Source organism: Lycium ferocissimum, chromosome 3 (genome assembly GCF_029784015.1).
Source record: "Lycium ferocissimum isolate CSIRO_LF1 chromosome 3, AGI_CSIRO_Lferr_CH_V1, whole genome shotgun sequence".
Classification (NCBI taxonomy): domain Eukaryota; kingdom Viridiplantae; phylum Streptophyta; class Magnoliopsida; order Solanales; family Solanaceae; genus Lycium; species Lycium ferocissimum.
The window spans coordinates 17,050,079-17,071,913 of NC_081344.1; the positions used below are offsets into that span (position 1 = coordinate 17,050,079).

The 21,835-nt window shown below is 32.2% G+C and overlaps 1 protein-coding gene and 1 long non-coding RNA gene across 2 annotated transcripts; both read left to right on the top strand.

The window, feature by feature from the left end:
• The first annotated feature begins 123 nt into the window (after positions 1–123).
• LOC132049910 (V-type proton ATPase 16 kDa proteolipid subunit) lies at positions 124–6,486 on the top strand. The gene is made up of 3 exons (XM_059440887.1): positions 124–292; positions 556–841; positions 6,037–6,486. The coding sequence occupies exons 1-3, from the start codon at positions 217–219 to the stop codon at positions 6,167–6,169; spliced, it is 495 nt and encodes a 164-aa protein (XP_059296870.1). The 5' UTR covers positions 124–216; the 3' UTR covers positions 6,170–6,486.
• Positions 864–4,334, top strand: LOC132049911 (uncharacterized). Its single transcript, XR_009413172.1, has 2 exons — positions 864–2,099; positions 4,045–4,334. It is a non-coding gene; the product is annotated as an uncharacterized LOC132049911 (long non-coding RNA).
• Positions 6,487–21,835: the final 15,349 nt, after the last annotated feature.

Consider the following 21,835-nt stretch of genomic DNA (forward strand, 5'->3'; position numbering starts at 1 on the left):
ATTTAAAAATGGCTAAAATGTAGCAGGGCCGAGATCCGAATTTCAGCAATCGGCCCATAATAGCCTCCGAAGCCCAAAACCCATTAATAGCACGTGATTATCACCCTGCTAAATCAATTATTTGCTTCAACACCAATCAACCGAGAGATAGAGAGCATCTATTCAACTCCAAAACTCTATCTGTGTAATTAATCAGATCCAAATCGCAAGGACAATATGTCAACCTTCGCCGGAGATGAAACAGCTCCCTTCTTCGGTTTCCTTGGCGCCGCCGCCGCCCTCGTTTTCTCCTGTAACATCACCTCCAATTCTTTTTTTTTATTTTTTTGAAAAAGCAAATGTTATTAATGAATGTCTCATATTCCGAATCGAATCTCGATATTGATCGAAGATCCTTTCATTTATAGTCGTATCTGAACAGTATTGACAATTATATCATTAAATTAAATCTTTACCCCTTATGACCACATAAGACGATGTGATTTTGCATCTGTAAACTTTAAATATTTGCAACGGATCAGGAATCTAATTTTTTATATTTTGAATAATTGGTAGGTATGGGGGCAGCTTATGGAACAGCAAAGAGTGGTGTTGGAGTGGCGTCAATGGGAGTGATGAGACCGGAGTTGGTTATGAAATCAATTGTGCCAGTTGTTATGGCTGGTGTGTTAGGTATTTATGGCTTGATTATTGCTGTGATCATCAGTACTGGGATTAACCCCAAAACAAAGTCCTATTACCTATTTGATGGCTATGCTCATCTCTCATCTGGACTTGCTTGTGGTCTTGCTGGCCTTTCTGCTGGAATGGCTATTGGTATTGTTGGAGATGCTGGTGTTAGGTACTGATTCCTCCACTTTTTTTTTTTTCCTTGCTTCTTTGCATTTTAATGCCTGTTGAACCTCATTCAATAGTTCGAATGTGAAAGATATGATGTTAAAAAAATAAATTTTTAGCAGTCGATTTAGAGTTTTAAGAGAGTGGCTCTATTAGGACGTAGAATGTTGCATCTCGATAAAGATACCTTGGTATGTGTTTTCACAAGGTTATGGTTTGTGAAAATTGCAGTCTAACATATGCAGGAAACTTTTGGAAGTTAATAAAATAATAAGTTCAAATAGAGAACATAGTTGTTTGGTAATTTTAGTTACGGTTCGATTTATTTGTTCTGTTCACCATCTTAATTGCCAGATATCCTTTCGCATATCACAACAATTAAATTGAATCACACTGTACTGATAATCTGTATCAGATGATAATTTTGAGTAAGAAAGCTAACATTCTCTTATTTTTAGTGTGTTTGAGAACCTAAAATTTTATATTATGGATTAACGCATGTCTAAATGGAATGCCATTGGTACTGAGGAGTATACCACCCAACCCCAACTAGCTTGGAAGCAGATTGGGTTTTTTTTTTTTTTTTTGGCAATGTGCAAGTAAATACAAAATATGTAGTAATAATATAATTGTCACACCTAAGGGTATGACAATTGGTGGCAAATTTTACCCAAATTTGTATAACCCGCCCATAATTAACCCGTATTCAACCCGCTCATTTATGAAAAGGAAAAATCCTCAAGTCAAGATGCCTTTTGTCAAGAATGGAAGTGAGATGTCAAACATACCATATGACTAAATAGACCCCTCTTTTTGTGAGTTGGGACATGTGAAAACATCCCCACTCTCCGTAAGGCGTTGAATTTTTGGAGTCCAAGTTTCAATCGCCAATTCCAATCTAAGAGGTGATTACATCAAAAAATGATCATTACAATGTACTATCTAGTATAGGTAGTCATGTGGATTGCTCATTTCCCTGTACAATGTTTTGGAATATACCTCCTTTCCCTTTTTAGTAGAATTTTTTTCCATTGTAGAGAAGAAGAGCAATTTGACAGCTAATTTTCATTAATTTCCACCAAACAAATTCTCATTTAGTATCATCTATACAAGTCGTGGAAGGAGTTAATGAACAAGACAATCATTATCATAATACTGATCATGCTATTGTTGATGTAGACATCCAGGTTCTTCTAACAATGATATTGCAGAACATAGTAATATTGCAGAACAAGATGAAATATTAAAGTGTGTCCTAAAGAGTGTATAACCTGCCCATAATTAACCCGCCGGTTCTCATTATACTCATATTCTTAAATCATGAAATGACCCGCTAAACATATGAAATTTGTAACATTGCATAAAAAGACATGTCATATACGTGACTCGTCCGCAAAGTCTCTAACATAAATCAAGATACCAAGATGCCTTTTGTCATTAAACAACTAATAAGTGAGAAATGTCAAACGAATACGAGTATATGAATAACTACATAATATAGATATGAAAGGTAACATGGAATATGAGAGATAACTTGTACATCCGGATTCGTTTGTCATGTGAGTTGGCTTTTGACATTGTGTCATATATATAGATCATGCCCGGCCATCGAGGGTGTTATTATCAAGCCCGCGTCCGGTCTCCCACGTCCGGGCAATATTTTAACATGACCGTTGGTGTGTGTACATCAAGACTATAGCGCGGCGCGGTGTGAGAAAATACATACATATATATCACATGAGAGTCCAATCAAAAGCCACAATTATATGAGCGACGTAAGGTCGTAGCCTCCGATTATATTATGGAATAATCATCATCGCTCTAATGAAGGAACAATTATTATAAGGCGAGATCAACAACAATGAATAAAATCGAGAAAAATCATCTCAATAATCTCATAATAGTATTAACATCATAAGGTAGAATTTAAAATCATCATCATCGTAGAAACATTCTCATCTTTAACATCGGTTGTCATAAAAGTTTATAGAATCATAATTCTTTGACTCGGAAAATAGGGACATTTTGGAAAACATTTATGGATTATCAAGAAAGAAGTCATGCCTTTGAATCATGAACTCTTTTGGAATATAGGAGGTTATGAAACATATGTAGGGAATTATAACATAGGAGTTTCTAGAAAGATCAATCACAAAACACGTTTATCTTTTTTTCATGAATCTCAGCTTTTGAGAATAAGAATATTCTTGGAAAACATTTATGGATTCACATAAAGGGACCATGGGACATTTGAAAAACACCTATGGATTCATAAGAAAGGAATCATGCCTTTGACTTTGGAGCTTACTCTCCGATTTTCCAATTTTCATTTATTTAGGATCGTTCGTCATCTCAATCTACATAGGCAACCATTCGTATTGTCATTAGGCTCATTGTCTCTTATCTTAAGTCAAGTCGTGGAAGGACAACATCTCCCCTATTTATATGCCTAGCCCAAATTTTCAATACCAACAATCAACAACCAATAACAACAACGAAACAACAACAACCTCATTTATCAAAATATTCCATCAAATACTCCACATGATATTTTCTCCAACTCCTCCACAAACGAATTCGCTACATAATTATTCCATAAATTTATCTCCGTAAATAAGCCTTAAATGATACCAAAAGAGAAAGATTCATACCTTACTTCCGCTAATACCGCGTTCTTCTTACTCCCAAGCCACAAATGCAACACAATATTATAAGCGTAACTATGCGGAAGAACGGAGATTTTTACTTAACTCGCGTTGAAATTTAATGGAGGGAAGGTTGGAGAATTCTCTAGAATTTTTGGGAAATATTTTTGGGCTGATTCTTGGCTGAAAATGAGGGGTTAAACCCCTTTATATAGTTGCTCCGAAGTCACTGTAGCAGTACTGTTCACCGACTTACTGTAGCAGTTACTGTTCATCCGCGGAAATTATTTCGAGACCTAAAACTTTTATACACCGATCTCTTTATTTGCATACTTGGATATGTCCAAAACTCCAATGTATAACTTATTCAACATCCCAAACTCAGCTAAACTTATTTTATTTCTTTCCGATTCGTTTAACCTTCAACCTTCGCGGCACTTACTTATCACTTGTTGAACATAACATAAACACTTATAACTTCAAACATAATCCTGTCCTTTGAGCTTATGTGACTAACCTATGATGCAACTTATCGCACGAAAATACGGGATGTAACAAAGAGGTTCGCATACATGATGAGCTGTATGATTTTTACATGAAACATGCCCAAATGAAAGGGTTCAGTGTAAAAAGACACGATTAAAACCACTTAGGGCAGTTACCTTATTTCGGTGTGTTCAAATGTGATAAGGGAGACAAGTCTCACGGCAGCGCAAAGTATAGTAAAAGAGTTGAGTGCAATACGCGACTTAATTCCAATGGAGCAACGACGCATTTTGTGACTTTTTCAGGACCCTATTAAATGCTTGCCTCTGTCCAGCCATGACCCAAGACATATTAGTGAATAAATCATGGGTATGCCCACTTTCAATCGCCATTATACGACAAAAACTTTACTTTCTACCTTGAAGTTAACTTGCGTATTGCACTCAGCTCTCTTACTATACTTTGTGTTGTTGTGTGCCTTGCCTCCCTTGTCACATTTGAACATACTGTGAATAGGGTAACCGCCCTGTCTGGTTTTATTCGTTTGTCTTTTATGCTAAACCTTTCACTTTGTGTGTTTCATAGAAAAATCATACAAATCATCATGACTAGTGTAAGTCGAACCACTTTAGCCTATAGGACCTGCTAGGTCAATAACATTTTTCCTTTCTCGAAAGATGTCTTACTATCCTTTTAGGCTGTTCCAAATTCTGGAGTCTGCTTTACTTATATAAAAACACTTTTCCCCTATTTTGCTACCCTTTTGAATATATAATAGTACTTGAAAGTAACATGTGACAACTTCTATCTTTGAGAATCTCAGAGTTGTCAAAAAATAACAGCTCCACTTTCTATGGTTGCCGGGACTCTGACGAGTGTTAACTATGATCCTTTTGTTCTGATTTCCCTCTTCTTGGAAAATAAATTATAGTGACAATGGCTGCCCGGTGTTTCCTTTATTTTTCTTGCAGTTTCAAGCTGCTGACAAAATTCATTGACCTTTTCCCGTCCGTCGAGGTTCCTGATTAAAGTTAAAAAACAAAGACGATAAGTACACATTTCATCCTACATCAGTCGTAGGATAGCTGTTAACATAACCCGTTGGTTGATTATTTTGTTACGTTCCTGTAAAGGAAAACTATGTAACATAAAATTAAAGAGCAACCAGTATTTTTTGTACCCAAGGGTGTGACCTAGTGGTCTATGAAATGGGAGAACCATGAGGTCTCAGGTTCAAATCCAAATCCCAACAGAGACAAAAACACTGGGTGATTTCTTCCCATCTGTATAGGCCTTGGTTGACAGCGGTACCTGTTGCTAGTGGGAGGTAGCAGGTCTCCCGTGGAATTAGTCGAGGTGCGCACAAGATGGCCCGGACTCCGCGGTTATTAAAAAAAAAAAATTAAAGAGCAACCTGAGGCCTTGTGGAAGCATTTCTCCTAAGAAAGTGGGAAGTGAATTAAAAAAGAAAATAACATTCCTGCATTTCAAACCTAATGGTTAGTTAGGGCTCAATGGTTTTCCTCAAATCTTGCAATTTTTGTGGTCCGAGGTGCTGACCTGCAGAACAAACTGTTCCAGACAAAGGTGCATGTTCTGCAGGCGATATGATTGAAATATGGTGGGTACATTTAACAGAACGGGCACCTTTCATCCATCATTCCATTCTCTGCCCTATGAATTATGGGTCCTTCGCTTCATATATTTTAGCCACTCGCCAACTCTTTATGCTTAGTTATTGTTCCCAACTTGGCAACTTACCGTAACTTCTATTACATATTAATTAAAAAAACATACAATAACTTCTGGAGAGCACCCACTAAAACTGTTTTAAGTTCTTTACCTTTTACTGTCAAGTCTATATGGACTTTGCCAAAACAATGGATGAAATGTAACAACCAAACACTCAATCTACTGACCGTTGCAGGCTATTTATGACATATTCAGCTTAGGATTGATCCATTCTATTAACTTTTGTTGGGATGTCTTATTTATTTTTTTGTTGTCAAGCTGATTGTAGCTTTATAAATTATTCCTATCTGTGTACTGAACAACAATCATTTTCTAGGGCTAATGCACAACAACCCAAGCTTTTTGTTGGGATGATCCTCATTCTCATTTTTGCTGAAGCCTTGGCTCTTTACGGGCTTATTGTTGGCATTATCTTGTCTTCCCGAGCTGGGCAGTCTAGAGCTGAGTGAAGCTAACTCCATTCCTGCCGCACTGTATGTGAGACTTCAGAAGACCAAGGCAGCTAAAGCCTAAGTCAAAAAGTATCTATTATGTGTATTGTTATTCTTGACACCGCAGCTGCCACTTCATTCAATGGTGCTATGTGCTGTTTTGTAGAAGTAGGAATTCATTTTTTCTACTTAATAATAGCTTAAACAGCTGTGTAATTTGGTCAGTATTTATTGTGTATTTTGCACTCACTATTTGTGAAAGTCTGAGAACTATTTCTTTTCTAAGATTTGTGCATGTATGATCCTTTCATCTAGTATATCATGTTTACTGTGCATCTATGGGGCTGAGTTTGAGAATATCTCTTTGATGAACAAAGTTATATTTGGTGGTACTACTTGAAGGTGCGTATACTCGGTACTTGTATATTCAGTTGATGTTCTGGATTTTCTCATGTAATTTGAGCTGGACGAATTCATCAAGGTAGTCTTATTTAGTTTGCCTCGACTAGATTCCTCAAGAGTCAGATTTTTCCGAGTCTCTTTTGGGTGAAGGATCAGCTATAAGGTGGACCATCTCCTATCTATTATTAGCTACACTTTCTTTGCCTCTAAATATATTATCCTTCAGTGGGTCTGTTGTGATAACAGACCTATGTTTGACCAGTAATTCAATTTAGTATATTATTCATCTTTTCCAATGGTCAGACTCGTGTGACAGTCCAGCATGACATATACTTTAAGTGGTGGATTATTTTATGGAATACATGCATCTCATTTTTTCCCTTCCAATGAGTTAACCTTAAGTTTCGGAGGGCGCAACACTAAAAAAAGGAAGTTTAAATTTAGAGGAGACAGAAACCAAACAACCATTTTGGCTGTACAAAGAGTTCATATTGTCTGGTTGGGTTAATGTTGGAGTTGCACTTTAGAGTTAATTAAAATAATTTATTACTCTATCTGCAAAGATCATTAGGGTCAATCTGAGTTCGTAAAATCTATATTAAGTAGGTTATACACCAATCCTGAACTCAAAATAGTATTACCAAACCATTTATCAAAATAATAACGTCTCCCTTCATATGGAAAAAAAAGGCAAAAAAAAGAAAAAAAAAAGAAGAAGATGCAAAATGACATATACGCATCCACACACATAGATTGGGTTATTTTGGTTGAGTTCATTTTGATCCGTCAACTAAGGAGCTGGTGTTCAGCCCAATAAACTTGAACAGGTTATGCAAGTGTGGATCAAAATTAGTCCCAGCTACAAACCCACTTTGGTTTGCATATATCACCAACTTTACAAACCCCTCATGTTGTTGGGGATGTATATAAAGTATGTTATAAGTTTGCATATGCTTGATTTATGGTTTTTTATATACTTAAACAGCTTAGTGCGCCACCTAATGATAGAGTACGATTATATCTAAGATACGCTTGAGGTTTCTTTCAGTGCCAAGAGCTCTTGATTTTTAGGGGAAATTACTGTCGTTTGTTCATGATGTGATATGTGTTCACTATTAATATGATGTTCAGATATTTTTTGGGGGCCATCCTTTAGCAATCTGCCTTATTCATATCTTCGTCATTACAATTTTGGCTCAAAACTATCCTTAAATAATGATACAAAATATTCTTATATTCATTATACATTTTCAACAATGAAATAAGGGAATGTTTTTACCCAATTAAGTAACTACATGGCCATGGTTAGACCTAAGCATTAGCATAGAACAAATATTATGAGTTTCACATACTTTAGAGGCATATTGATCCTTTTTCAAAAAGACTATGAAACATATTTCTAATCAGTAGATATCACCTATAAGGATCTTTTTCTTTCACTGCGCCATATCTTTAGCTAAGTCTGTACTGATTTCAAGAAATTGTAGGTCTTTCGAGACAACTTCCTTTCACCTGATTTTAGGTCTACTTGGTCTCCCTTTAAATGCTTTCAGTCTCCACAATTTCATACATATGGACCGGTACATCCGTAGGTCGATGCAGGACATGACCAAACCATCTCAAGCGACTTTCTTTCATTTTATTCAATTTGTGCTATAGGTGAATGTGATTATATTTTATTTTAACTAATCTTGTATGATGACACATTTATCTTAGCATCCACATCCCTGCAACACTTACCTTATGGATATGTTGTACTTTTCGTCTAACATTCACTGCCATATAATATTGTCGCTTATAACTATTCTGTAGAATTTACCTTTCATTTTGGTAGGCATCTTTCTATTACACAACACCCGACATCGCTTCTCCATTTTAACCATCCAGTTTTAATTCTATGAGTAACTACATCTTCATCTATCATTCATTATCATGAAACAGCGAGCCTAGATATCTAAACTATTTGCATTTTGGCATCATAATCCCGTCTAGTCCAATCCTACCTCAACTTTATTCTTCTCATGCTGACTAAACTTGTGATGCATGTACTCTTACTTCAACTAATTATCCTATAATCGTTGCTTTTATAATGCTTGTCCATTATTCAATCTTTTGGTTGACACCTCAGTGGGTTCTGTTAATTAATTAACACAACATTATCAGCAAATTTCATACGCCATGATACTCATCTTGTATCAAATAATTGAGGACTCAATGTCGATCCTCGGTATAAATTCACTATTATATATGAAAAATTCCTTTGTATCTTCTACGATTGTTCTCACGTTATTGATGACTCCATCATACGGGTCATTTATGATATTTATATAGTATTTAGTATGAATTCTTTCTTTTCCATCACCCACTAAAGGACCTTTGGTCATACTCAATCATATGCTTTTTCTAGGTCAATGAACTCCAAGGGTAGATCTTTCTTCATTTTGTAATTAATAAAATTCTATCAATTTTCTTTGCAAGAATATAGCCTTCTTCATAGAACTACCAGGGATATATATCCCAATCGATACGCTATCACTCTTATCGTATTCCTAAATCTACGCTCTATCACTTTTTCAAGAGTTTCATCGTATGATTTATGAGTTTAATTAATATCACGATAGTATAAATATATATATATTTTATGTCATTATAAGTTTAAGATACTGTACTATTGCATGATATGTATTTTTATATAACTATTCAATACCATCGTTTCTCTCCATGTCTCCATGCAATGTTTGTTGATGATTTTGCACACCTTTTTTTTTTCTTGCTTGAAAAAGAAATATTCTCGTGATTATGTTATCTGCACCATTGTTTTGTTTCTCTCGAAATTAGCACCTTATCCCAGTTATTGCCAATTATGAGGATGCTCTCGAAATAATCGGTCCAATTATTGCCCGTTATGAAGTTGCTCTCTATAGTTTTAAATATATACTCCCTCCGGATAAAAAAAAAAAGAGTCCACTTAGCCTTTTTTTCTTGGACAAAAAAAAGAGTTCACTTAGCAAATCAAGAAAGAATTAACCTTGTTTTTTCATAATTGCCCCTATTAAGTGTTATATGATCAAATCCCAATGCCTATTTAATTAAGGGTAGTTTAATCAAATTACCTATTTTTGTCTAGGAGTTAGTATTTCTTGGGGTGTGCAAATGGCTAAGTGGACTTTTTTTTTTTTATCTGGAGGGTTTAATATATAATTCCGTTAATATTAAGAAAATTCATATCAAGTAGGCTGCAAATAAATATTTCTTGTCAAAAGATTCTCAATTTTCAAAATACAGTTCTAATTAATGATGAAGAGATTTCAACCATCTTGCACCTTTCAACAATAACTTTTTCCCCGTTTTCTCGAGCTATCGATCTTATCACCCTACATCACACAACTTCATTAAAATTGACAATAAATACCGTGTTACGCTGTTTTAAAATGTATTCCATAGTTGATACCATATCTTATGTCTTGTTTGTGTGGATAAGGTATGGTAGGGACTAAAGATAACGCCTCGTGTTTTCATTTCCTTTTTCTCTGTTAGTTTATAATATATTCAATTTGAACTGAACATATACTCCATCGGTTAAAAAAACGTGTTTACTTAGCCATTTACACATCTCTTAAGAAAATACTACTAACTCTTAGTAAAAAATAGGTAATTTGACTAAATTATTCCTAATTAATTAGGTATTGAAATTTGGTCACTTAACACTTCATAAGAGCAAATCTGGAAAAATAAGATTTATTCTTTCTTGATTTGATAAGTGGACATTCATTTTTCGCCAAAAAATAAAGGTAGGTAAACACTTTTTTTAATGAGTTGAACTATACACTTCAAAAGAGTTTTATATATATATATATATATATATATATATATATATATATAAAAGTATTCAATGCTGTAGCACTTTAATTTGTCTCTATTATAATTTAAAATCTTACGTCCGCCTTTGGTTGCGGATAGTGAAACTTGACCTGATGAAAAAAGATTAGGTTTTGGATTGGACCGATTTGTCACAAATTTAACAAGCTCAATCTGCTTTAAATACATTTTATTTCCTTTTCCGTGTGCTTTCTACGAAACTATATTAGGTTTAGGATACAGATTCGTTGTAAATTCATTAGTGCTAATGAACTTGATATGAGTAGCTCTTAATATATTAGTGCTTTATTTGGATTTCTGGTTCATTGGTTTATGACATGATTAAAACAAAAAAGGATTGGTTAACTCTTTCCAATCATTTGGCTCCATGTGCAATTAGTTTTCTTTTCACTCTTCTGCAAAAGTATAATTTGTTTAACGTAACTTTATCTGCCGTACTGTTGAAGGACCTCCACATATTTTTATTTATTTATTCCATGACCTAATATATTTAGCTTTTCCACTTTTTTTTTTCGTCACTTGACTTCACCAATTCCATCTGCAATGTTATTGTGGTAGCCATGTATTCTTTTCTCTCTTTTTTTTTTTTTTCTTAAAAAGTTATCTCTTGATAAAATAGAAAAGCACAATACTATTCTTATTTCAAATGAAAAGAAAAACAAGGAGAACAAAAAAGAAAAGGTTGGAGAACTTTAATGCCTTCGAAAGGGCAGGTACTTTTCCTTTATTGTATACCTGACAAGCCAGAAATAAAGTGTAGCTGCAATATGACCTTTTTTTTTTTTTTTTAATTTTCTCTATTTCATTTTAGGTGACATACGTTATTTTTTAGTTGACATACGTTATTTTTTAGTTGTTCTTTTATTGTTGTTGTATAAATCATTTGATTAATATGAATCATAAGATCATTTCTTTGATTTATTTTATAATAACCTTTTTTTTTTTTTAATTTTCTCTATTTCAACGTTATTTTTTAGTTGACCTTTTTAGATATTGGAGAATGCATGAGTACCTTTTGGGTGAAATTGCAAAAGATAGGTGATTTTTTTTATACAAAATAAAGAAAATGACCTTTTGAGTGTAATAGCAAATAATAAATGTCTTTTCTGATACAACAAAAAAAGTGACTTTGTCCACCTTCTTTCAATAATTTAGTGACTATTTAAGCAATAATACTTTGCTTTTTATATACAGTAGTAGATTGCGAATATAACTTTTTTGCATAATATAATAGTAACAGAGAAAATAAATTAGATGTATAACCAACAATATACATATAATTATCTATGAACATGACGAAATTGAGGAAAATTATCTAACAACAAAAAAAACATCCAAATGTGGTACATTATATTAATTAGCAGAAATGCTTGATAACTAGAATCAATTTTTCTATACAAATTTTGTAGAGTAGATACAATATATAATTGAATAATCAGCGACTAGGGCTGGTAAAATGATTTTTAAAAAATAAGAACCATTCAATCCGGCCGATTAAATATGTGTTGGATACTGACTATCTAAAAATGGATCAAATACGGATATTATCCACTAGAAAATGGACATCCGGATGGATAATATGGATATTCATATTATTAATTATCCATTTGTCTGCTTGTTATCATGAGTTCGTGTTTTCTGGGAGTATAAACTTATTTTAACTTTTAGCTGGTGTTCTCTCACCTCACTTTCCTGAAACCATGGATCCATATTATCTATCGGTTAATTCATTTTTTATTCTTATTAAATATGGGCAGAATATTTCATCCATTTTCGATCCGCTCATATCCGTTCCGACCCGCCGATATGTCACTTCTATATGGAGTACATGTTTAGCGTAATTTTAACGGTTTCAATAAGTTATCCTCTCTATTTTTGATTGTTATTAACTTTATGTTTAATGTAGATACCATATAAAAATTACTACTAACATTGCCTAGTGGACAATAATCCAAAATACCAAAGGTGGTGGTCCTTCTACTCTGTGGTGATGATAATCAAGGATCGTATAACGATATCAGCTTTTGCCACGCATGGTCCCAACCGTCAATTTATAAGTTCTTTATATCATCTAGTACTAAATTATTTATGGTCCTTTTATTTCGTATTTCGTCATGTGTTAAGTACATAGTTCGACTGTTCTAGTGCCTTGCTGAAAAACAAAATCAGGAACCAAGGGTATATATATATATATATATATATATATATATATATATATATAGATAGATTTATTATAGAGATGACGAAAGTTTCTGCCACCTTTAAAGTTTCAAATTTAATATTCTTCAAATGAATAAATGATGAAACATACGATTATTAGATTATTATAATCATTGTTTAAACAAGTTAAATTCACTTGCGTACCTTAAATTTAACCTACAATCCTTTAACTCCACATGCTAGAACACTTAATCAATCTCATGTGTTAAAAAGAAGATAACTTTGATCTGCCTTTCGAGTTCCACGTCACTCATTGAATATCTCAATTGAAAACATATTATATTACATTCATATATAAATTGCTCGAGGATATTTCTATCCCAAACTTCAACAAAATTTGATCGAGGCTTGTGAAGAAAAGATCGGAATTGAAAAGCTCTTTTAAAATCAATTGTGCAATACCAAACATCAGTGTTATTACATGGAAATTTCGTGAGTGTACCACCTTAAATATATAAATATATATAAAAAACATACACGTTATTCAGTGGACACACATGTATCTCATTGCGTAAATATTGTATCTGCCTTTGGATAAAACATGATGGGAGAATTTGACCTTTTGAGATACAAAGAGTGGTTGTACAAGCTAGCACGTTCACCACAAAAATCGACAGAAAATAGATTATTTTTTTGTTTGATTTGATTTTGATTTTTACTTATAAAAATCGATAAAATATAGTTTGGTTTTAATTTAAGCAAAAACTAAATAAATAAAAAGTCAAACCAAAACCAACCATATGAATATCTATTTAAGAAAATATAATTGCGCATATACATGTATATATTTATATAATATTACTTAAAATTTTACGATAGATGTTACATTTAACCCTCGTGGTTTGTAGCCTAGTTCTTTGATTTGTCTTTGCATGCTAGTTTAATTTGCAGTCTTTATTTGATAAGTCCAAGAATCTATTTTATGTTAAGAAATAACTTGTGTTTAGTTGAGTTTTAAATTATATATCAATATTGTTTAATTCATTTATCATCAAGATATCTTGATAAATGAAGTTTTATTCATGAAGAGTAATTGATTTGGTAGTATTATGCTAGAATACAATCATTGGGATATGTGTTTAGAAATGTAAGTCACGTATTATTACAAACCAACAAAATTTTTTAAAAAAACAATTAAGAAAAAATTGACTCAATTACTCTGATTTGATTCTAATATTTAAAAATTGACTTAATTTTTTAAATTTAATTTTAGGAAAAAAATCGACCCAAGCCGAATATCCAAGATAAAGGTTGGAAGTAAATTCTCGCAGCTAGCTCCATTGATCTATAAATCTTGGAATTGTCGATATTATTGGAAGTTTTGGACCAAATATAAAAAATTGATGGTCTCTCTAGATAATTAAATAAAGGGCAATTTGCACGATTGCCCTTCTTTGGGATGGTTTTTAATTTTAATGTTGTCCTTCAAATTGCTGGTCTTTAATTTCTATTCTTCACCTAAAATATCCCGAGATTCTCGGTTAGCATCTCGGCTTAGTTAGAAAAATAAAAAAAAAGTCCACAAAGACAAGGTTATCTGGAGACTTTTGCCTTAAGACATGCTTCAACTTACAAGCATCTCGAAATTTTACGCTTTTAATAGTTTAATAATTTATAGCTACTTTTTCTATATTTACAAAAAAGCTAGTTTTTGTTGTATTTAGTTGTATTTCGCGTTTTTGAAATATAGAAATACACGGAAATACAAAATGGGAGAGTTCACATTTTTGAAATATCTTGAAATACAAAATACGCAGTAAAAAAATAGGTCGTATTTATGGAATAGATTCTCTTCTTTCATTTTAAAGCAAGTCAAATTAAATCAACCATGTATGACGCATAACGTCGAAGTTCCATAACAACCCACGTTTCCTCCAAATTACTCCATTAAAACTTTTAGAAATACTTCCTTAAAAATATACCGAAATACAATGAAATATGGTCGATTGTTTAAGAAATATAAAATTGTAGTATGTGTATGTACAATGGAATACAATGAAATATATCGATCAAGCTTTGAAATTAGAAATACATTGAAATACAACGAAATATCCGAAATATATTTCCAAGATTTTTCATTTACTTTGCTTTCTGAAATCAATCATAGCTGTCCACCCAACATTATCCTTAGTGACGAAATTCATCCATTACCTTATTCACCAACCCATGATCAAGATAACATGATATCGTAACAAAGAGAGGCAACAATATATCTTTAGGCGTTTCATCAAACAATTCTTCGCATCATTATATCTCTAAATGCCATACCTTGAAAAGATTGTAACTTGAGCATATGCATATCTTACGAGAAGGAAAAAAAATATTAACACGATTTGCAGGGATCAGTTCCAACATATTTGAGCATTTTACATGTTGGCAAGAAAAAATTGAAATGACCGAGATCTTTAGAAAGATATATACAATGCAATCACAAAAAGCTTAAGCTTTATGGTTGTGATGTTCATTATTCCAAATCCGATCAACTTGCTCGATAACCGTCCGGATTAAGCCATGGATTCTCGGCATCACCGATGGCAATAGAGAGAGAATTTTTTAAGCGTTGCACAAGCCGCGCGCGGTGGCGAGGAGATGTCCGGGAGTCGACGATTGAGGTGGGGGAGGGAAAGGAAAAGAGGAGAGAGAATTTTTTTTTGTCCGAGAAGATGATAAATGTGTAGTGAGGGAGAATAAAGAGGTACATGTATTTCAAAAGCTTGGATTAGTTATGAAATGTAATTTTGGAAAAATAAAGCTACAAAAATTAAATAAAAAAATAAGGTAGTTATTATTCATAAATAAGTCTTAAAGGTTATGACGGGTAAAAATTTTAACTAAAAGACATCGGATACGCAGACTTTTAGTTATGCCTTAAGGGAAAAATTGAAGTTTGCCGCATACGACAGATTATTGCAAGGCGAGTTTCCGCAGTTTGCCTGCGAATTTTTTTTTTTTTTTAAGAAGGTTACCAAAATTTCGAATATTTTGAACCTTATAAAAAGACCGAAGAATTTGAGAGGCAAAAATTAATGACCAATGCCTTTGAAGGACAATCTGCGCAAAAAATGGTTAAATGAATGGAATTAAATTATGGGCTTTTGTCTTGGCACGAGATTCATCGTTTTTGCGCGGAATGTCCTTGAAAGTCACTGGTCTTTAATTTTTGTCCCTCAAATTGTTGGTCTTTAATTTTTGTCCTTCGCCTAATAATTCATGAGTTTTGGGTTCGAATCTCCGCTCAATCAAAAATTTAAAAGAATTTTGCAAGGCAGGTTTTTGGATTCAAAGGTAGAGTTTGAACCTTATAAGGCCGAGTTTGAGCAAAAGTTTGCCTTAAGGCCTAATATTTGCCTGAATAGACTTAACTTTAGGCAAAAGTTAGGCACCTCTGCCTTAAGGCTTAATTTTGGGTAAAAGTTTGCCTTAAGGCCTAAATTTTGTTCGAATAGGCCTAATTTTGCTACAACCCTCCGCCTTGTGATTTTTTTTTTTTTTACTGAACGGGTTCGAATCCAGAGCCTTGGGATATTAAGCGAAGGGCAAAAATTAAAGACAAATAATTTGAGGGACAAAATTAAACACCACTGCCTTTGAAGGGAAATCGTGCAAATGACCCCACTAGATTTCCAAATAACTTTGAGACATTGAAATATTCGCAAATCTTTCTTCCATCAATTTGTAAGATCTTTGCTTCAAGAAAGGATACATCATCAACATCAAGCACTACATGTTTACTTTTATCAAATTATGATCGATAATCAGCAAATAGCCCCAAAGTTTTGGTAAAATTGACAAAAACCTCTGCAACACAAAGAGACAAACTAAAATTAGTGGCGGTCGGATCAGAACTTCCCGAAAAAGCAGTCAAAACATCAAGAAGTAAACACAAAAAAAAAAAAAAAAATGTTCAACAGATATACCCATTTATTGGAAATTTTTTGTCGTTGCACCCACACAAATGTTTTTTTTACTCTTCAAACTTTGAACGCCCTTAGCAAAATTTTTGGTTACGTCACATAAACGATAATTTAATCAACCAATAATCATGATAAATATTACATATTAATATTTTTTATGAGTGTGTCAAAGTCTTAAACTAAGGTTATGAATCTCATAGCATGGGAGTTGGTAAGTGTGAATTTTAGAAATCTTAACATGGGGTAGGTAACCACTACATGGGGTACGATCATTGATCTAGAATTGTAGTCACCAAATCATCATCATCTTCTTCTTCTTCTGCTTCTTCTTCTCCTCATATTTTCCTTCGCATTTTGGCACTTGTTTCTCTGTTGTACCATACTATGGCTTGGTTGATACTAAAGTGTATCCATTCTTTTTAATAATATGGATATTATATTATTACTAACACAGTAACAATTAAAGTGTACTGCAATACTTGACCTTTCTAGTGAACATATATAGTCCTTACAAGGTCTTTAACAAAGGCAGTAGAGACAAAAACAGGAGGCGGTACAAGATATTACATATACTAAAAGATCGAGTAAAGTCCCAAAACAGTCCACTATCTCTGGGTTTGAACTTTGAACTCAAAATCATCCATAATCTTTTACCAGGAGCATTAATAGTCCATAATATTTGTTAAGGTGATGCACTTTTATTCACCTCCCTAACTTTATCTATTGAACTTTAACGGAGATGGAGTTATTTGCTCAGCACAAGAGATATTTTCCCAACAAAACCTAAAGTGTATCCCTTTTCTTCCCGAAAAAACAATTTTTTATCATCACTAACTTCCCAAAAAAGATTAAAAAAAAAAAAAAAGCTTTTCGGAGGAACTGATTAGGGAACACCAAAAGTGAAGAATCATAGTGAAGATTATAACGTCTTAACGCATTATATTCATAGATTAACGGTTAGAACAATAAATAAAGTAAGGAATTAAAAAATTTCAACCCCGAAGTTTCTTCCACCAAATTCTTTATTTTGAAATGCTAAACGGAATCAAAATTCAATTGATTAGTGTTCTTGTATGTAATTATATATAATTAATGACTCTAGCTACGTGATACTTAGACAAAGTTGAGTGGCTTTTTTTAATTACGTAAAATAGTTTAGTGACTTTCTAATATATTTAGACAAAGTTAAATAACTTCTTTTGCTATAAAAAATAGTATAGTGATCACTTTGGTGCAATAAAGTGAAAGTCGAGTGATTATCCGTGAAATCAACTCATAATAAGTGGTACTAACTACCAATGGAGAGTGATAAGTATTCTTTTATCTTTAATCCGAAGCTTCAACTTTAAGCCTCAATATAAAGTTGTCTTTAATAGGGAGCGTTTTGCCCTTCAAAATAAGACTTCTGACATGAATCAATTAATCAGATTAATTGAGCCCAAAATAAATACCAAATACAAAAGTAAATGACTAGATGGATTAAAGAGGCAGACCTAAAGAAGGAGGTCTCGGTTTTTTATTTTTTTATTTTTATTTTTTATGTTTAACTAACCGAACACGTAATTTAGTCACAACTGATTTCGAGTTGGCATCCTATATTCCATGTGCTTAGGAGAATAATATCCCAGGTTAATGCTCGTTCCAATTCAAGTACCTATAGAAATTTTCCACACATCTAAAGTTAAAGTATATTATAAAGTTCTTAATTTTTTTTCTTCATAAAATTCATATAGTAATGACACACAAATAAAAGCCCATATAATTTTGATCGAGCGGTGAAAGCACAATGTGTGACATAGACGCACGTCATGATATGAGACTTTCATATTCAAAAATATGATTTTAAGTAGATAGAGTGGTGAGTCTATTATATATTATCCACCGAATTTTGAATCTTGAGACATTTGCCTCGAAATTTTCTGAATTAAAAAAATGAGACACTAAAGAATTTGTTTTCTAATGTATGAATCGATTAAATATGACAAAACGAAATAATTAATTCTGAGAAATTGAGTTGAATTATAAATAACATTGCCATAAACATGAAGAAAATAATTATACATAAAGGAAGAATAATTAGAATTGATGAGTCACATGAAGAAAGTCAGGTGGTCAGAGCAGCGACTTGGGAGTGAGTGTGACATGCTTCTTTTCACAATTATTTCATCACTCATTAATCAATGCTTCAATTTACACTTCCAATACGCAAAACAGTGCGGACAATTCGAGTCAAAGAAATAAATTATCGGATAAAATTGAGATTTTTTTATATAAAAAAAAGTTTCTAGTACTATTATTCATCTCATAATAATTATAATTTCAGGATAATCTTATTCTAAACCAAACAACTTCTTAAAGATTCTCAAAATAATCATACATTGTCAATTATTTTAAGTCCTGTGACGATATAACAAATATTTATATAATTAAATTATTTAAAAGTTCGTTGTAGATTATTTTGTTATATTAAATATTAGCTGAATCTAAAATAGAAAATAATAATTTTTTATAACAAGTCAGATATATTTTTATTGCTAAATCATAACATACATTTTAAATTAAACTTTTTACCTGATCATTACAAAGTTGTATGATTTAGTGTAAATATCAGGTGCAGATAAATTCATATTTTTCTAAAATTCTGTAATGAAACATGGTGCTCATTATATTTGTGGTAGGTTTAAAATAATTTCTTAAATATATTCTTGAATAGTTTTAAAAATTCTTTTATAATAAATATAAATTACTCAGAAAAGAACTAGAGATTTGATATGATAAAAGAAAAAGCTATACCAATCGAACACATTTTGTCTGTGAACTAGTAGGTTCATCCAAATGTTCATTTTCTAAAAAGTGGAGTATTATTTTGAAGAATTGACCTAGTGACGGCTAGTGTCAGCGCCAGCACAAATGGTTGTTGGCTCAAAAAGTGGAATTTGGTACACATAAATTGAAATGCATGCCTATGGTGAGTTTGAATTTCATTTTGGGGGGTCTGTATTTGGTCCCACGAGCTTCGGAAAAAACCAAAAAGTCAAACAACAAAACAGAAAACAGCTTCTATGTGTCAGAATTTTCATGAGTCATCCATCATTAAAGACTTAAGGGGTCGTTTGGAATGCAGGACAATGTTAAGACTTGAGGCCTAGATTGGAATGCGTGATAAGGTGGAGGATAATTTATACAGCTAATTATATTCAAAATAAATTTAAACGCTAAATTTAATTCTGAATATCTTACTTTATCTTATTAAATTTGAATTTATTTTATCTTACTTATAATAATAGTAAAATAATTTAGTCCGTGAATCACAAGATATAAGAGACTGAGGGAGAGATGAGGTTGCTGAATGCTGAGGCTCGAATGATACCTTTCCAAGGCGCACCTTCACTATTTTCAAACGCTTTTTAATAATCAACCAGTGAACCAAACCAATGAGATTTCCGCAGCTTAATTCCTCACCTACCCTTTTTATTTCTACTCGGCCTAGTTATTCTTTTTGAAGTAAAGGCTTTAAAAATTTAAAGACTTTTACAGCTCCTTAAAAATAATAAATTAGAAAGAATTTGTAATTATTTTATTCTCATTTATATCTTTAAATATAATATCTCTTTATTAAATATCCTTCCATTAGGATGTTTGGACTCTTCAAGAATAATTATTATTAAGAATAAAAATTATAAAAAATAATTAACTATTATTTTGAATTTCATAATTTAAGATAACTATTTATAGAATCGCGACAGATAACTTGAATGGAGGGAGTATAAGATTCCATTAATAGAGAAACTTTGTTTTATTTTAATTCTTTTTTATATTTATAATTTGAATTTGAAACGTACGATTGAGTACTTCTCTCCTACTTAGCATCTCTCCCAAGCTTTTTCCTCTATCTTCCTTTATGGTTTTGACTTGGATGAAACTATTTTCATTTAATATATGTGTATATATGCAATTATAAAATTTTAATTAGATATTTATATAATTGGTTTGGTTCGTTTTTTTCTCAAAACCAAAATCAAATTAAAGTCTAAGATTTTCAAAATTAAAACTCAAAACCAAACTAAACCAAAAAAAATATATCGATCTTCTAATTTGATTTAATTGGATTTTCAATTTGGCTCAACTTTTCGATTTACTATGAAAAACTTCAATGTGTTTTTTTTTTTTTTTTTTAATTTTAAAACACTTGAATACTCTAATTAAAGGTGACGAGCCCTTTATTATCTTATCAATATTATGTGTATATATTTCAAAAATGTAATAAAGCGCTTTAATCTAGATAATACTTATACTTTTGACTTTGCAAGTCCCTTAAGGACTAATAAATGAAGTATGTATTTTACTATAATACCCATGGTTTCATTGGACTTGGAGAATAATCTAGAAATGAGTAATTAATGTTAAGAGTAAAACAAAAAAAATAAAAATTCTTTCCTTGATATGTTAAAGTGGACAACTAAAAGTGAAAATTTATTTTTCGGAAAGGTCTTTTTTCTAATGATAGCCCAAATGAGGGTGATTTACACGGGTATCTAAGAATTTAATAATTTATTTAGCTTAACGTCATTTCGATTTAACTATGAAAATTGTACATGTAAAGGTTATGAAGGTTTTTTTCATAGGTGTGGTCAATTTTAAAACAGTGTGGTAGTTTAGCGGCTCATAGTGGACGATTAAAAGTGAACGAGCCCTTTTATTATTCACTTTTTTATCGGATTTTTGTTTACTTTTTTTTTTTCGGAATCGGTTTGGCCATGAGAATTCTAAATACAACTTGAGTTGTATGAATACAAATCAAAAAGCTTGTTTTAAAATTTTTAAAATTTTCACTTTTTTATAAACTTCATTTCACTAAAAGCTAAAAAAAATTATCCTCATGGATTGTTCCATTAAAATTAAAAAAAATTTTTTTATATCTATGGATAAACGGGGCCTAAGAAAATCTCTAAGGTTGATTAAAAAGTTAGTAAATGCCTTCCCAAACAAACACATTGAAAAACAAACACAGACTCTGGTATAACTTAAGAAAATCTCCAAGGATGATTGAAAAGTAAGTCAATGTCTTTCCCAAACAAACACAGATCCAGGAAATCCCGTTTAGGATTGATGAGGTGGAACAATCACAGCCGTTCTTTCTTAAAAAAAAAAAAATCTTAAATTCAAATGAACCTTCCATGTTCCTTCTTCCACATTTCGTAAGCAATAATGTAACCTTCTCAAATTCCCATGATATTTTTACTTACCTAACGCGGGTTACCTTATCTTC

Coding starts and splice junctions, on each gene's coding strand:
- LOC132049910 (XM_059440887.1), top strand. CDS start 217: ATGTCAACCTTCGCCGGAGATGAAACAGCTCCCTTCTTCGGTTTCCTT. Junction 293..555: donor CGCCGCCCTCGTTTTCTCCT/GTAACATCACCT, acceptor AATAATTGGTAG/GTATGGGGGCAGCTTATGGA. Junction 842..6,036: donor GTTGGAGATGCTGGTGTTAG/GTACTGATTCCT, acceptor ATCATTTTCTAG/GGCTAATGCACAACAACCCA.